Below are 18,297 nucleotides of genomic sequence, written 5' to 3'. Positions count from 1 at the left end.
TAGACCAATCACTGGACTTAGTCCTCCCTAAAACTAAACTCAAAAAAACGGAAGGTTCGCATAACTCTCCCTGGTTCACGCCCAACCTTCGAATCCTTAAACAACAATGTAAAATTAAGGAAAGACAGTGGAGGAAAGATTTCCTCCCGTCAAATAAGACTGAATACAGATCAACGATTCACAAGTATAAAGCTGAGATCAAAAAAGCACAGTCCTCTTATTACGAAGACAGGATTCTTAAAGCTCAGAACTCATCAAGGGAAACCTTTGCCATAATTAATAAACTTCTTAAACTGCCGGGACAACGGACTATCTCAGACCCCACTGGACAACGGTGCAATAAATTGGCACAATTCTTCCATGACAAGGTCAAAGCCATCGTTGAATCCCTTCCACAGAAGGATATGGACCCAGAAATGCAAGACACGCCTAGCAAGTGCCCCTTTTCTAACACCGTGCCCTCTCTTGAGTCCTTTCGCGGGAACAGCTTTTAACCCTTTTAGCTTCCATAAAGAGTGGCTCTCCCAAGGACCCAGCCCCTCTGAATATTATGAAACAGGCAATAGATACCCTAGCCCCCGTCATGCTACAACTGATCAATACCTCACTCAGCTCTGGAGTGGTTCCCCCGAATTGGAAAAATGCTATGGTCAGAGCCCTTCCGAAGAAACCTAGCCTTGACCCCACCGACTTAGGCAATTACCGACCCATATCCCTTCTCCCTGCTATTAGCAAAATAACTGAAAAATTTGTCAACCTTATCCTTTCCGATTTTCTTGAGTCAAATTATCTCCTCCACCCTTCACAAATGGGATTCCGCCCTCATCAGAGCACAGAGACTGCCCTGCCAGCAGTCACTGAAGAATGCAGGAAAATCCTCGATGTAGGAGGATCCTCTGCGATTATCCTCCTAGACCTAAGCGCGGCATTTGATACCGTAAACCATGTAACCCTTATCCAGCGCTTAAAGAAAATTGGTGTTACGGGAATAGCCCTACAATGGCTTCGCTCCTTCCTCGAAGGAAGATCTTTCCAGGTCTTTGAGGAAAACACTCTTTCCCATCCGATGCCTTTGCCCAACGGGGTTCCCCGGGGCTCGTCGCTTAGCCCGACTCTTTTCAATATTTATATGTCCCCCATGGCTGACATCGTAGCCCCCTCAGGAATCCGCATAGTGACTTATGCGGATGATACTCAACTAGTGGTTGCCCTCAATCTTCTTGATCCTCACGCTAATAACCTTCATTCTTGCCTGAATGAAATCTCGAAATGGATGGATCTATCCCAGCTTAAACTCAATGCGGGAAAAACTGAGATGATGGTACTAGGAAATCCGCACTGCTTCCAGCCACACCTCATGTGGCCCTCCACTATGGGTCTTCCTCCCTCCCCGAAAACCGAGATCAAGAGCCTGGGCATTTGGCTGGACAAGGACCTGAGTGTTAGAGTTCAGGCCAGGAAAACTGCACCCACTTGTTTTGGAATGCTGAGAATGGCTCGCAAGGTTCTCCCCATCCTGCCCCCCTCAGCAAAAAAAGTCATGGTGCAGTCCCTTATTCTTTCAAGACTGGACTATGGAAATGCTCTCTATCTGGGCTCCCCGGCATCTGCTATTTCCAACCTTCAATTAGTTCAGAACTGCGCAGCAAGAATACTTACAGGCTCCTCATTCAGACAATCAGCCAAGCCCTCAATTCAATCCCTTCATTGGCTCCCCGTGCGGGACCGCATTAAATTCAAATCTTTGTGCATTGTGCACAAAACATTACTTGGGATAGGCGCTCCCATCAACTCATCCCTTATCAGTCGCTACAAAGCTACTAGGGAATTAAGATCCGACCATCTCCATCTGGTAAAAATTCCCAGAATACAAAGGATTAGAAGAGGAGGTGGCTGTTTTCTTACAATGCCTCCAAGCTTTGGAATTCTCTCCCACTCCCTCTTCGGACAACTACTAATCACCTGGCCTTTCGTAAAAAACTAAAGACTCTGCTATTTCCTTAACTTGCCTCCTGGTCCTTGATCATATCCATAGCGCTGGGACACTTCCGGGTAGCCATGCGCTCTATAAATGTCCTTTCATTCATTCATCGCCAGATGACACTAGCAACTCCACTGTGGGACTCAGAGCAGCTGTGTATCCTATGGAAATCAAAAGGGTTTGACAAATGGGACCTTATTGGAATTTTGCATATCAAAGACCTTTGGGATAAATCGGATGTTAAATCTTTCACCACCCTGCAACAGCAATTTGATCTTGCTGACACAGAACACTTTTGCTATACGCAGACCCGACACACATTGCGATCCCTTCTGCCGCAGGGTATCACCCTTCCCGAATCTTCCCCACTGGAAGACAAGGTACTAGATGGTCACCTTCCCGAATAAGCTATCTCCCTGATATATAGAAAACTGATAAACAATATGGCAAACCCTCTCCAAGTATTGTAAGAAAGATGGACGGGGGATGGTATCGAGATGGATGACGAAGAATGGCAGGAAGCAATATACTCTCCAAGAGTCGTTGCTATTTCAGCGCGACTTAGACTGGTACAACTCATAATCCTTCATATGGCATTCATGACAGGACCCCGGCTGGTGCAGATGGGGAGAGCTGACGAGGGGAAGTGCAGAAGGGGATGCGGCCAAGTGGGGACATTTATGCACATTATTTGGGAGTGTGATCTTATTCGTCCCTACTGGTGGAAAATACATGACACTCTTAATGCAGTACTGACCACACTTCTCCACCCTGAAGCCCGTAGGTGCCTCCTGAATGTTTGGGAGCTGACAGATTTGAATGCTTCTCTGACGCAATGGGTCACTCTGGGTCTAATGCTCGCCAAAAGGAATATCGCACAGTTATGGGGAGCATCCCACCCACACACACACAGTGGTGGCCTGGAAAAAAGATCTTGACTGGTGCATGCACATGGAAAAGACAGTATATTTGGCTAGGGTCTGTCCTAAAAAATGGACTCTCATATGGGGCTTGTGGAACTCCTACCGTGGGGATATATGCCAACCGCCTTGTAATGTCAATTATGATGATCCCCCCCTCCCAATAGATTTTCCTTATGATGTGTTACTATTATTGTTCTCACCTATTGTCTCCATGATGCAAGATTTTGCTACTTCCTCTGTATTGAAGGTAAGATGCCGATGTATGTTAATAAATAGATTTATAAAAAAAAACGAATGAGAAAGTAAAGTGATTAACACTTTTATAGTTTTTGCATTTTTAGCACGTGTGCATTTTTTTGTGTACTTTTATCTTGCAAAATGGTATTCATTACCAATTACAAAATAAAATATACTTACTTACTATTAAAGACGGTCCCATTTGACAGTGCATGAGGGGAGTTAAGCTTCAAACATTCAGATGGGGAAAACAGGTAGATTGTATGTATGTTTCATGAACATTTACCACACGAAAATGAATAATGAAACAGGAAATGGTAAGGTTTGAAAGTTGTGTGAAGATGGATTAAGTTACTGCCATGCATGCACTTCTTTTGTGATTCGAACTGACCACAGAACTCTGAATCTATAATTGCTTTGCATAGGTACAAGATGACTAATGAATAAAGATCAAATTTGGAAAAAAAAGTTGTTGAACCATCCTGTATATTGAAACTATCTCAGTGCAGTGGATGGCACAGAATCCTGATTGAGAGGTTTCCATTAGGTGGTTTTGTTCCAGGAATTTGGTGAGCTGCTGGTTGATGACTTTCCCAAGTACCTTGGCTGGGTAGGGGAAACAGGGAGATTGGACAATAGTTTTTGAGATCGTTGGGTCAACGGAGGCTTTCTTTATTAGTGGTTTAATGCCTGCTTGTTTCCATCTGTTCTGGAAGGTTACTGTGGAGATGAAGGTGTTGAGGATGCTGGTGAGTGGCATGCTGATAGAGTTTGTTGCAAGGTTGTAGAGGTGGTGGGGGCAGGGGTTGGTGGGCACAATGGAGTGGATGGAAGGCATGATGGCTGAGGTGGTGAGGGAGGTGAGCGGTGACCAGGTGGGGATGGTTTGGCTGATGTTCGCTGGTTGGTTGAGGTCATCCGGGATGAGGGTGGCGGGCTGGATGTTGAAATTGTTGTAGATGTGGTTGATCTTGCTGTGGAAGTAGTCTGAGAGGGTCTCACAGATTTCTTGGGTGCGGTGGATGTTGTTCTTTATGGTTGTCGGGTTTGAGAATTCTTGGACTATTTTGAAGAGTTACTTTGTGTGGTTAGCCGCGGAGTCCATGCAGGTGTTGATGGCTGCTTTCTTGGCTTCTTTGATGTGCTGGTGCCAGTTGCTGAGGGTTGTTTTGTGGGCTGCTCTGTCAGCGGGGTTTTGCTGGTTTGCCAGTGTTTCACCAGATGGTGGGACTTTTGCTTGGAAACTGTATAGGGGTTCCAGGCTCCTTGCATCTTTGCAGCGAATGATTGAGAGAAAATGTTTTTCTTACACCTAATGACCTTATGGTAAAATGAACCCATACGTAGTATATGACATGGGCATCTAGGTAGTATGCTCTATAGAACATGAACTTCTGTCCTAGGTGGATATATTCCATACAAGTAAATGTGGCCAACTGAATTCAAACAGTACAGTTAAAAGATAAAGCAAGACAGGCAATGAAAAGCTGACAGCCCAGAAATAGATCTACTAGTTGTCATTTAGATGGCCTTCAATGGATCCACAGTGAAAATTGCCACCCAAACCATACTGGAAGATAATGAACAACTTGCAGGATCCTTTGGGTCACCTGACGAAGGTGTGGGGGACAGACGTGAGTCTACTGGAGGATGATAACTGAGCTGAGGCCATAAAGAGCCCTAGAGAAATTGCTATATGAGCACGGTTCAGACTGATCCAACTCCGAATCCTCCATAGGTCATACACCTCGCGGACACGCCAACATAGAATGGGCTGATGTGAATCTGGCCAATGCGCCAGGGGCTGGGGTGAGGTGGGCACCTTTTTCCACATTCTCTGGGCATGCCCCAAATTTCAGAATTATTGGATTGGAGTGGCCCGGATAATGACATAATAGTGGGGAAACAACATGGCCAAAACACACCAAGGCCTGGCTAATGTTAGCATCGGGAGTGGCAAAAAGGAACATCGCTAGGACATGGGCAGCTGCTGATCTCCCAAAGATCAGAGACTGGAAACAAGATCTAGTTTTGTGTCGGTGAGCTGAGAAAGTAGTTTACCAGAGCAGAGGGTGTCCCAAAAAATGGGAAAAGATCTGAATCCGGTGGGAGACATACAGAACTTAAGGGAGCAGGATCGGGGGGAGGGTTGACATAGAGGGTGTCTACACCTAGTGTGACCGGCGTCAGATAATGAGAATTAATTGTTGATTGAAACTGTACTGTTCCTTCTGTCCACTAACGCTGGATTATACCCCATATCTGTATTGTTTGTAATGGTGTATTATGCAACTGTTTAAGAAGCAGAGCTTCAATAAAAAAAATTGGAGTCTGTTGAGTACCATACTGACACTTGGAACAGCATAAATCAGTGTTAAAATAAAAAATGTCATGTCTAACAATCTGAAACTTACCAAGTTGTCCAGCATTCTCATGAGAGCCTCAAACTCATACTCTCCCAGTCTACTTTTCTGCATTGGTCCAAATGTGCTTCCTGCCCATCGGACTGATCCAACTTCATGAGGCCTGGTTTTCTCACGATTTAGAACAATCAGGTTCTGGACCCCTCCAGCACTGGGTAAAGCATAAACCTGCAATGAGACCAGTAGTTTAAAATACTATATTTCCACTAAAGTTTATGAGTTCTGGTTCTCGTTTTATAAATTTTCTATACAATACATTATAAACTCTCCCAAAGCACAATGCACATTAAACTACTGCACAATATTTTTGAGACGGTATTTACTGAAGAGAACATCTCTAAAGAACTATCACTGATTAGCAACAAAGGTGCCCCCAAATTCTATTGTTTTTCAGGTAAGCTCTAAATGTTGCTCTTCCAGAAAATATCAAACACACAAATTTCGATAGAATAGCAGTAGCAAATTAAATAAAATGTAGACCTTATTCATAACACGTTCATTTCTCTGTTGAACTACCCAACTATACAAAGGCCAAACAACACATTTGGTAAGGATTGTTATCTATCATTCAAATCCCTTCAGAAGGTTTGAAAGATCCATTTCTTACGTTTTAAAGCTAGATGCAATCAAAAAAGGTGATTCACTTCAGTTTGGAATGAAAAGCCACAAAGTATGCACAGCCAGTGTTTCTTTGAGATGAGCTGCTTACACTCTTATGCAGCCAAAATGTGAAGTTATCCAATCAAAACTTCATAAAATGCTATTTACAAAAGATAAAATATCAGCAAGGTAACTCTCCAGAGAATTTCCAGAACAATTACGTAATACTCATCTTTTGCTCGTTTCAGAATAGCTAACTGAGAATAATTTTTAAAATGATTATATTTAGGCACCATGGGGTTAACTGCAAATATTATCTTGGAAACTGATGACTGTCACAGAAAAAAGGGAAAGAATAATCTCCTTATCTCTGAAATCATTATTAAAGCTAGCAAAGATGATGGATAGGAAGATGGATGAATTATGTTATCATCAAGCAGAGCAAAATATCACTTCACTATCTAGTTTATTTTTAGCCTGACTGCTTGTAAGGAAGTACCATTTTATGAATTCTAAAATACTTCTGCATGTTAAGCCTTCAATGGTATCCAATGAGATTCACAGGGCGATTCTTATTCTGCTGCAGGATACATCAAGGATAGCTTGGAAGACTGAAAAATCCGATTTAGGGCAGTTCAGTATTGAATTGAATTACCTCGGATGCCAATCTCCCACTAGTACATTCTGCATAATATGTTTGAAATAGTACTGAACACCATCCTGTGGTAGACCTGTAATCCACTGTAGATTAATAACATACCATCTCCAGTTCATGGCTATTGGCATTCCAATTACATTTTGCTTTACCTTTAGCTGAATGTAGCAATCAATTCAAAGGTGTTTTGACTAATGATCAAGCAGAATACTGAAATGCCGCACCAAAGGAGTAAGGTATGTTTAATATACCACCATCTGACTATGAGTGTTGCACTAACTTTTTTCCCCTCAGGCACGTAGACTTACTTCTGAAATATCAGTTGAAAGACAAGCCTCAATTAGGAGTATGTCCCATGTCTTAAATAAAAAAAGTTGAGATCACATCCCTTCTAAGTTATTATTTAAAAAAATACATAAGCAAAATAGTGTCTGAAAAGAATAAAAACACTATTGTACATACATTATTTTGCTAATATGTCCACTATATACTAAATGTTTTTGTGTGTAAGCACCTACTTCAGTACATCACAATTTTTTTTATGTTAGAAAACAAGAATGAAAACAGTTTAATAAATTTCCTCTCTAGGCCACGCAGATTTTACCTCAACGTAAGAGAATATGTATTTGTGGGGCTAGAAAAGAGGCATACACCAATAAGGTTATGTAAATAGTACATTTTGTGTTCGAATCAATGTTTTCAAATTTCCATTTTACTATTGAATTTACAATAAATTAAATAACTGGTAATATGTGTGGAGACTGCACATATTAAGAGCAAAAGAAACAAATATCCATTCAGCTACCAAAAAGGAAATATGTAATTGTTCAAATGATATTCTCGCAACGTGGCATTTATAGAAAAAAATCTGTAGTTAGCAAATCTTACATTTGGTATAAATATTTTAAATCCTTAAAAGTGCTAACTGTAACAAGGAAAATTCCTTTCAGAAAATAAATTCTGTAAAAAAAAAAATCTTTATAGTCCACAAAATATTCTTAATCTCAAGGGAACGAGAGCGCTAGGTGGCGTCGGTCCAACATGGCCTCTCCGCGGTGAGGCTCCGGATGCCTGACCCCGCAAATCCTTCACCGATCCTTGACAAGCTGCCCTGGCCGACTCTTCTTGGGCGCAACTGAACACTGACCTGCCACACGGCTCAGGGTCCGAAATTGGAAGGATTCGGCCCGGCCCGAGCGGAGATCTGCGGCTTGGAGGCAGGCCGGCGGCTGGGAGGTGGCGATCCTGGTGCCGGGAACCGGGCGGGCTGCTAATTGAGCCCGCGGCCCCCTCGAGGTATCTAGGCCCGGTCTTGCTGGGACATCTGAGGTCTCGCGGAGGCGCTTTGACTGCTGCTGCCGCCCCCCCCCCCCCATGAGAGGAGAGATGTTCCTGCCAACGGACTGCCGGCGGTGAGTGCGGGGGTGCGGAGCGAGCCCCGGGGAGCCGAGCTGTGGTTGTCGGCGGACGGTGGGTGCGGCACTGAGTGAGGCGTGGTGCAACTGGGGCTGCCTTGGCTGTTGAGGTGGCTGGAGAGTGGTGGGGGCCCCCCCTTCGGGCCGGGTGCGGAGCGGGCATCCGCCTTTGCTGATCGGGCCCCCCCCCCCCCCTTGGCTACAGGACTTACGCTGTCGGCTGTGAAGGCATTAAGGTCCTGGGGGGGGCGACCTGATTTTTGCGCCCGCGGCCTGGGCTGAGTGCTGACATCAGTGGTTGGAGATCCACCACGAGGCGCCTGGAGTGGGGGCGGTCCTTCCTGCCTGTGTACCGGGGACCACCTTGATGTGCTTTGACGTATGTACGGAGTGCCCGGGTTCTGTGACTTCGCTGGTGGCAGCGTGGATCTAGCCTTGGCTGTGCTGTGCGGTGGGAGGCGGCGAGGCGGACGGCCATGGGTGGCTGGACAGTGGTTCTGCCCCGTGCCACCTGAACTGGTAAGCCTTTGGAGAGGTGTTGCCGTTCCTGGTCGGGCCGCCCGGGGTCAGAGCCGATTGGGGGACTACGTGCCTACCCAGCCCTGCGGGGGCGCCTGTAAACATCTGTGCCCCGGGGACCATGGGGCGGACATGGGCAGTGGCTTCGGTGTCGCCGCCGTGCGCGCCGCACTGGACGGTGTTCGGGGAAGGAGAATTCAGCTGCAGCTGCCGTGAGAGACCCTCGCCACCCTGGGTACCGGTTGGCCACGGGTCTGCGGATACAAGTCGGTGGTAGGCCTTGAGGGACACTCGGCTGCCTCATAGGGCGGCGCACGGGGCCGTGATCTGACGGTGCCTGTTGACTTTGGCCTCCCGGACGGGGTGCCCCGGCCGCGCCCCCTCCCCCCTGTCGTTCGCCTCTCCGGTCCCTGTGGGGTTTCCAGAGGGTACCCACGTTGCTCACTGTCTGGCTTTGACATCCACCGTTGACTGTGGTGCGGACATCATGGGTAAGGACAGGGCTCCCAAACCGACACCCGCAGCCACCCAAACCAGGATGGACCAGTTCACAACCTCCGAGAGGGGGGCGGGCCCGACCGGGGAGGCGGCTTCGGCCCCCAACACGGATCTTGCAGCCATTTTGCAGGCCATCAACGAATCCCGCTCCTTCCTGGAGGGTATGGTTGGGGAGGTCAAGGTCGATGTTGCCCTTCTCCGGCAGGACCTGCGTAACGCCACCGCCCGCATCACCGAAACCGAATCAAGAATCTCGACGGCCGAAGCCGACATCCATCAGTTACAGGACCAAGTGCGAGAACTGACCACCCAATCTAAGGAACTGCACCGCCGGGCCGAAGATGCTGAAAACCGAGCCTGGCGTAGTAACCTCCGCCTGGTGGGATTTCCGGAGGGGGCTCAATCGGGCCGTGCGGATGATTTCCTGGAACGCTGGCTTAAGTCCTGGATGCCGGCAGACAGCCTGTCAACCTGGTTTGTAGTGGAGAGGGCCCACCGCTCGCTGGCTCCCAGGCCTCCGGGAGCGCCCCCCCATCCTTTCATCTTAAAGATCCTCAACTTCAGAGACAGGGACGCTATTCTACGTGAGGCCAGGCGCAAAGGGACTCTCACATACCAAAATCACACTATAATGATCTTCCCGGACTATACCCGGGAGGTCCAAGAGCAAAGGCGATCCTACATGGAGGTGAAGCAGAAGATGCGGGCTATGGGCCTCCAGTACCAGCTTCAGTTCCCGGCCCGCCTCCGGGTCACTTTTCAAAACAAAACAATATTTTTTGACACGCCGAGAGCAGCCTGGACCTGGCTGACAGAGGAGCGTTCTCTGCACCGATCCGGACAGGGATCACCGGCGGCTGGGCATCGGGGACAGGAAGCGCCCCGGCCATCAAGAACCCATCGATGGAGACGCACGCAGCCCCAAAGGCGTGCAGAAGGAGAGGCGGTAGTCACACAATCAATGAGCCGGCCGCGCCAGGTGTCTGGGGACTCATCTGCCTCTTCGGCTGCACCTACAACTCCCGCTGATACTGGACGGCACAATGAGTCCCCCCCCGCGGACGGGCTCTGTAGGCCAGCCGGACACACAAACGGACCTCACGGATCTTTCCCGCTGTCCAGTCATTTGATATCCTTTTTACTGCATGTGGATCTGTGGGGGGGGGGGGTCTGCTTTACCAGGCTGACGATGCGAGGGGCTGCGCTTCAGTGTTCCACTATAATCGCAGCTCTCGGCCGGGGCAGGAGAATTTGTCTTGTTCCGCTCTACTGAGGGGTCCACTATGTGCTCAAGCCCGAGCGTTTTAGCTTGGTTGTTGTTATATACCGTTAGGGCGACAGATGCTTCTGTTTTCGAAGTATAGGGTGGGGGGTGGGGGGATGGGGTTGGTTTGGGTTTGTTTCTTCCTCCTAGGGGGGATTTTGTTGGTGGGGGATGATTTCCTCGCTGTTGTTGTTCTATGGCATCACGACACTGTTGACCTGGTCTCCTGTCCGCTCTCCCGATGTCTCTCCCTCCGGGGAGGCCATGCGCCTGCGACCCCTTCAGTTCTGGTGTGGGTGTCGTGCCCAACGGGGGGCCCTTTTCTGCGCGCACCCCAGCCCTCCTTGCGATCGACTCCGGGGTCACCCGCTCCTCACAAGGGATGTGTTTCTTACAGTGGCGGCCGTTCACACCTCACGCAGGGGTGGCGTTGTATTCTGCTCCCTGCTCCGGGCTTGCTCCCCTTAGCTTGTGAAGTTCCCTGCGGACTGAGGGATGCATCCCCTCAACTCCGGAAGACGAGAACTCTTGCCAGGCCTGCCCCCGACTATAGTTATGGCTGGCACACCCATTCCCAGGGCCGCTATGCGCATACTATCCTGGAACGTAAATGGTCTTTTGGACCGTTTCAAACGCATGGCAGTCCTCAAATATGCACAACGTCTGGGGATCGATGTGCTTCTCCTTCAGGAGACCCATCTTCTCGGTAACAAATGTTCCTTTCTCGCCCGCTACGGGTATGATAGGGTTTTGCACTCAGGCTTTGCTAGGGGCTCCCGGGGGGTGGCTATCCTGATCAGACGGTCTCTTCCCTTTGTACTGGCCCAGGTGCACTTAGATCCCCAGGGTATGGCTGTTGCAGTTTGTGGCACTCTCGAGGGGCGACCACTCACCTTGCTGTCCCTGTACGCGAAGCCGGCCCTGTTGCAAGCTGCCCTTTCCTACGCCGCAGATTTGTTGCCCACGCCTCCGGCGGGCTCGCTCGTTCTAGGCGGGGACTTCAATGCCGTCTACACGCCCCGTATGGACTCGACGGGCCCGATCTCCCTCGCCAGAGCCGCTCGCGTGAAGCAGTTGTCGAGTTGGGCTGAAGCCCAGGGCCTGTGCGACGTCTGGAGGGTTTGGCATCCACATGCTCGACAGTACACTCACACCTCAGCGGCGCATCATTCGCACGCCCGGATCGACTTATTTTTTGTCCCGTCTACGGATTGTGCGGGTGTTCAGGACACCCGCATTCTTCCAAGGGGCCTTTCGGACCATTCATCGATGCTTATTGCTCTCGGCCCGCCTCCTTTCTCCGCCCGCCCGATGTGGCGCCTGAATGCCTGGTTCCTTCAGGACAATGAATTCCGGAAGACAGTGGGAGACGAGATTACCAATTATTATCTTCATAATGTTGGCTCTGTTTCCTCCTCGGTCATCCTCTGGGAGGCCGGCAAGGCGACTATTAGGGGGGCCGCCAGGGGGCACATGCAACAGCAACGCCGGGCACAGCTCCAGCGACTCACGGCTTGCGAAGCACAGGCCTTGGAACTTGAACGGGACCAGGAGGCGTTGGGTGACACCGCGCGGGCTCGACGGCTGGCCTTTCTGAGGGAGGAGATACGTATGCAATCTGTGGAGGCGGCTAAGACTCTTTGGCGCTCCTCGGTGGCCCGGGTGTACGGGTGGGGAGACAAGAACGGTATGCTCCTCCATCGGCTGGCTACTTACCCTCGGGCAAACCGGATTATTCCTGTCATTGTGGACTCCACTGGCGTGACTCATACAGTCTCCGTGGCAGTGGCACAGACCTTTGCAGATTATTATTACCAACTGTACCGGGCTCGGGCACCGGGGATCTCTTTTGCGGAGATGATGGGGGCGAGCGTGGTCGGTTTTGGGCGGTTGGGACGGGAGGCTGGTGAGACTTTAGACCTGCCCATCACGCTGCAGGAAATCGGTGAAACGATCAGTCACTTGGCATCCGGGAAGACCCATGGCTGGACGGCTTCCCGCAGGAATATTACGCCCATTACCGTGAAACCCTCGCCCCGAGGCTTCTGGATCTCTATGCTGAAGTGGTGGGGAAGGGCCCGTTCCCGCCGGAAACGGACACGGCCACGATAGTAGTCCTTCCCAAAACACAACCCCCATCACAATCTTGCTTGGATTACCGGCTGATATCTCTCATTAATACCGAACTTAAGATATACGCTACCATCCTGGCGCAACGGCTTCGCCCGCATCTTGTCTCACTGGTCCACCCGGACCAGTGTGGATTTATGCCGGCTCGGGGGACTAGGCACTGCTTGCGGCGCCTACATCTGGCTCTGGCCCACCGGGAGCGCCTATCTCCATATCTGGCTCTTCTACTGGTCAACTTTGAAAAGGCCTTTGACTCGGTGGGGTGGGTCTATGTCGGAGAAGTCTTGGAGCGCATGGGTTTCGGTCCCCAGTTTTGTGCCATGGTCCGTGTCCTGTACGTGGCGCCGCGAGCCCGAGTGTTGGTGAACGGAGCTCTCTCTCACACGTTTTCCATAGGGCGGGGAACGCGGCAGGGCTGCCCGCTCTCGCCCCTCCTCTTCACCCTGGCGATGGAGCCTCTGGCCCTTCTGGTCCGATCGGACCCTGTTCTCCGTGGGTGGGATTGGCCGGGTATGGTCCCTGATAAGATCGCCCTGTACGCGGAAGACGTCCTTCTTTATATCTCAGATCCGGCTGTTTCGGGCCCTCGTGTTCGCCAGATTCTTCGCCGTTTCGGTCAGGCATCCGGTCTTCACCTGAACCCCAAAAAATCTGTCCTGGTCCCGTTGCACCCGTTTCGATTGTCAGTCTGATATTCCCCTCCGGAGACTCTCCTTTAAATATTTGGGGATCTGGATCACCCTTCTTCCGCAGCTCTGCTGGGCCCTCAAAGTGGCTCCTGTGGTTAATAGGACCAGATCGGACCTGGTGAGGTGGCAGTCGCTCCCGCTGAACCCATTGGGGAGGATAGCACTCTACAAGATGATGATACTCCCTAAGTTCCTATACATGCTGCGGAACACGCCTTGCTCCTTCACCCGCTCCTGGTTGCGGGATATGGACAAGTTTGCGACAAAGTTCCTCTGGACCGTTGCCGGATTCCCTCATATGACGGAGGCCTGAGCATGACCAACCTTTATTTGTACAATCTTGCAACTCGGCTTCTGGTGATTCATGATTGGTTCTCAGGCGGGTGGGACGATCAGGCCTATAGGTTAGAGGTACAGATCGTGGGGTTCTCCTCCATTCAAAACATGCTCTACGGGCGGTGATCCCTTTGTCGCTCTCGGATGTTATGCGGGCCCCCTTCTTGGCATGGCGTGCCGCCCTATGGCATACCCGCTGGTCGAGGACACTGACCCTAGTCACACCACTTTGGCATGGTACTTGGCTGCGGGAGGTAGCGGGGCTGGAGGGGTTTCGAGCATGGGACCTTCTTGGGATCTCTCGGTTGGGTGACTTGTGGCGGGGGAGCTGCATGTGTTCCTTTCAGGAGCTTCAGGGTCGATTCTCGTTGCACCCTTCGCAATTCTATAAATACCTCCAGCTGCGTCACGCGGTCCAGACTCACGTCCCTCTGGATTCACGGATTCCCGACCACAGCCCGCCTGCGGCTCAGGTGATGTTGGGGTGCCTTGGGAAGGGAGGAATCTCCTGTATCTATCGCTCCCTGGTTAATAACACCCCGGTGGACTGGGATGGACTGAGGCAGCGCTGGGAGACCTGGGTGGGCCCATTGGATGAAGCTGACTGGAGGGACGCCCTTATGGCGCCCAGGACGATCACCGCATCGGCTAGATTGCGGCTCATCCAGCTTTATTACCTGCATGCCGCCTACCTGACCCCGGCGCGCCTCTATCGTGCAGGCCTTTCCCCGGATGCTTCATGCGCCCGCTGTGGGGTAGACCCGGCGGACTTCTTCCATGTGGTCTGGAATTGCCCGTGCTTGGGGAGTTACTGGGGTGAGATTGAACTTGAATTAACAGAGGTCCTGGGGTGGGAGGTCCCCCATGACCCCAAAATGGCTTTGCTGGGGATAACGGAGGGTTTGGATGGCTCCCGCAATTAAAAATATTTTCTAACTACTGCTCTGGTTGTGGCTAAAAGGGATATCGCAGCTTCCTGGAAGCAAATGGATCCACCCAAATGTGCTAAAGGGAGAAGGGGCGTGGACTGGTGTGCCGCACAAAAACAGACGTTGTATGCTGCACGGGGATGCCCCAAAAAGTTTCGCAAGGTGTGGGGGAAATGGTTAGGGGGCTTATTCTAGGGGGGAGAGTATGGGTAGGGGGAATGGGAGGCTAAGGGGAGGGATGGGGGTCTTGCTATTGATTGTCATTGAATCCATGATATGTCATTTTGATGCCAGTTCAATCGGATTGTTGTATATGATGTCTGAGTTTTTTGTCCTTCCACAAGATAATAAAACTTTGATTAGCAAAAAAAAAAATCTCAAGGGAACAAATATATACTGCTTTGAAATACACTAATATGATGGTAAGACATTAAGAGCGTTTTCACTTTGTCGAGCAGCATACATTTTTTGCTTATACATTTATACAATTCTATGTTTGTGGTATCTTCCTTCTAATCACTAAATAATGCATGGCTCACCTGTATCTCACATGCAGCCTGCACATGAAAGATGTGATAAAATGCTTCTTCAACAGATTCACCAAGGGCAACCACACCATGATTTCTAAGTACTAGGATCTGTAAAGATTAAAAACATTTGCCTTAATTACTTATAAACATATAAAAAAATATAATTAACATAAAAGTGAAGAGAGGAATTGTTATATATTTTACAGCAGATATACTAGTTATCAATTATAAAGCACACATTATAAAATTAATAGTAACTAACAGGTGCTAATGTAATGAAAACTGGACAAAGAGAATTAGGTTTCCCTCAGGACAATGAGTACATCTTGGTGGGATCTGTGGAAACACTGCCACAGCAGTCAGTAGCTTGTTCAAAGTACTAAGGTGCATCTGCAGATGCAAGTGCAACAGCTCTTTTCTTTGTAATTCAGGATCACAATGATGGACTTTTATCGTGTGGTCTGGGACTGTCCAGTAATTCGGGAATTCTGAACCAGAGTTGTTTCCATGATATTTGAACTTACAGAGCTGGCACCACATGAACACTAGATGCATGACTACTGGGACTATTATTAAGAACTAAGGAATCCAAAAACATTAGCAAATTTGCAAACCTGGCATACTTCTTGGTAAAACAGCAGATCTGGAAGTCCACCCTCACTCTCCCTATGGTTAAAATACCTAAAGAAATGGGCTGAAGCCAAGTGTTCTACAATATGACAATTACAAAAGCAGCATAGTGGCCTGGTGGACTGTAATTCATGGGACACAATACTACTAGCCCATTCTAACAGAACAGATGGACCACGTGAGAAATGAGTCAGATAATGTTCCAAGGTGACACCATCTGAACCATCAGATGATGCGCTTTCCCTGGGACATAGACACTTTGATCAGGCAATGGACATTGTCAATTGACAACTACAGTGGCCTGGTGTTTACACTACACAGGTATCATAACAACAAAGAAATCTAGGGTCAACCAACATGCTAGATCAAGCAAATAGTAGTATAAGTAACAAGGGAACCCGGTAGAGGTAGCTAAGGACCACGGGTACAAACTTATTTTTGTTAACAAAAGTCCCTAGCTTAATTTTAGTTAGGAAAAAATGATTCTACATAGACTTCAATGAGACCTATGTGAGTTCCTCCTGTGTCCAGCCGGACAGAGGAGCATTTAATCTTAAATTATCAAAGGAATGTAAGTAAAAATGGAGAAGACTGATGAAACAAGGGCACAGTCCTGTACCGAGTTTTCAACAGAGAGAGGAAAAGAAAGATCAAGAAGTGATGCCAGTTCAACTCACTTCTTGATCTTTCTTTTCCTCTCTCTGTTGAAAACTCGGTACAGGACTGTGCCCTTGTTTCATCAGTCTTCCGGCTGGACACAGGAGGAACTCACATAGGTCTCATTGAAGTCTATGTAGAATCATTTTTTCCTAACTAAAATTAAGCTAGGGACTTTTGTTAACAAAAATAGATCAAGCAAATAGAGCACTTAACATAATCATAATGAATAATGAATCCCATCAGCCACCAGAATAGCAGCCCACATCATTTGGGATCCGATAGCCCTTCCTGAGCCCTCAAGTTGATCAAGGCTGCAGATGAAACGGGCAAACTTAACCTCTCCATTCATCTAAGATGAGGTATGTGCCCTGAATCTTTATATGGCTATCTTGTGTATTAATGGTGGTGATGGAAGCAGTGCATAAAATGAAAGAGTGAAAAAGTGATAATGTTAAAATCATCAACTAGGACAGAAAAAAACTTTTAATAATATCTAGCCGAGGGAGGAGCCTAGCGCGCATCCAAGATGGTCGCGTGAGCACAGGGCTCCCCGGACCCTCTCTGCTCCTCGGAATCTATCCTGAGAATATCCTGACGTGGCTTATGGAATCTGGGAGATAAAGACCAGCTGAGCATATATCTCTTTTCAAAACTCAAATCGGACCTGGGAATCCTGAGTTGTCGCCGTCGGAACTTTTGGGACCCACCCGACGGAGGTGACCGGGGTGAAGGTGACCCGAGGGGCCGGGCTGCAATTGAACAACAGCGGCTTCAGCGCGGTGCCAGTTGCCGATCCACCACTTTCGGTTTCGGTTTTGCACTTCAGGAGACCGGCATGGGGGTGCGCTCGGGGTGGCGAGGTGCTTCCTGGGCCTCTGAATGAGGTTTTCTTTCACCTGCTACTAGAGTGCCTATCGCCTCGGACCCCCTCTACCGACATTTTGTGGTCTTCTTGCTGGTGCCCTTACACCTCTTGATTGGGTGTCCCCTTGAGTGACCGTGTTCACATGGGGGGCAAAGGGGGTCCCGAGGGCCGCAAGACCAAGGCTTCCCTCCGCGGGGGAGCAGTCCAGAGCAATAACATGGACCGATACACCCAGGGCAGGGGGCACTCTGGCGCTGCTGGCCCCCCCTCGGATACTGCGGAGGGAGGCGCGACCGTCTCTACGGAACTATCCCTGCAGGACATTATGGGCGCCATTGAGGGCATTAGGGAAACCATCGCGACGCAATATGAGGCCCTGGCCCGTAAGATTGACACTGTCGCGATTGATGTCACCCTGATCCGGGCCGACCTCTCCAAAACTAACGAGAGGGTCCAGGCTCTCGACACACGGACCTCCACCCTCGGTGCGGAGGTGTCGGATCTGCGGGCCGCGCTTGGAGACATCAGGGTGGTCAACGATCATATGGCCCGGCGGCTTGAGGACTTCGAGGGACGGGCCCGACGCAACAACATCCGCGTCATAGGTGTACCGGAGTCCTCTGACGGCCGCCCGGTTGACCTCGTGGTCGAGGAACTTATCCTGAAACAGTTGTCCCCGGCTGGCCTAAGTAAGTTCTTTGCCGTGGAGCGGGCCCATCGAGTTCCGGGCGGTCGGCCACGGCCGGGGGCCCCCCCGAGGCCTATCGTGGCCAAACTGTTCTACTACAGGGACCGCGACGCTATTCTGCAGGCCTCACGGACCCACGGCCCGGTTCGTCATGAGAACTCGACCATCAATTTTTATCCGGACTTCACGCAACTGGTCCAGAAACAACGGATGGGATTCCAAGGGGTGAAGCGTCGTCTCCGCGAGCTAGGCCTAAAGTATTCGATGCTCTACCCTGCAAAACTCCGAGTGGAACATGGGGATCGGACAGCCTTTTTTGACTCTC

The 18,297-nt window shown here is 49.6% G+C and overlaps 1 protein-coding gene across 2 annotated transcripts in view; it reads right to left on the bottom strand.

Moving 5' to 3' along the window:
• The window catches only part of ADD2 (adducin 2), a 349,565-nt gene that overhangs the window by 142,093 nt on the left and 189,175 nt on the right, over positions 1-18,297 (bottom strand). For both annotated transcript variants that reach the window (XM_085633439.1, XM_085633440.1), the window contains exons 8-9: positions 15,139-15,237; positions 5,556-5,732 (exon numbers count right to left, since the gene is read on the bottom strand). In XM_085633439.1, the coding sequence (XP_085489565.1) occupies positions 5,556-5,732; positions 15,139-15,237 (276 nt within the window). The remainder of the gene's footprint in view (positions 1-5,555; positions 5,733-15,138; positions 15,238-18,297) is intronic.

The sequence above is a fragment of the Triturus cristatus genome, chromosome 11 (assembly GCF_964204655.1).
Source record: "Triturus cristatus chromosome 11, aTriCri1.1, whole genome shotgun sequence".
Lineage (NCBI taxonomy): Eukaryota > Metazoa > Chordata > Amphibia > Caudata > Salamandridae > Triturus > Triturus cristatus.
Note: the sequence above shows the minus strand (reverse complement) of the source record. Positions and strands in the feature narration are given on the sequence as shown.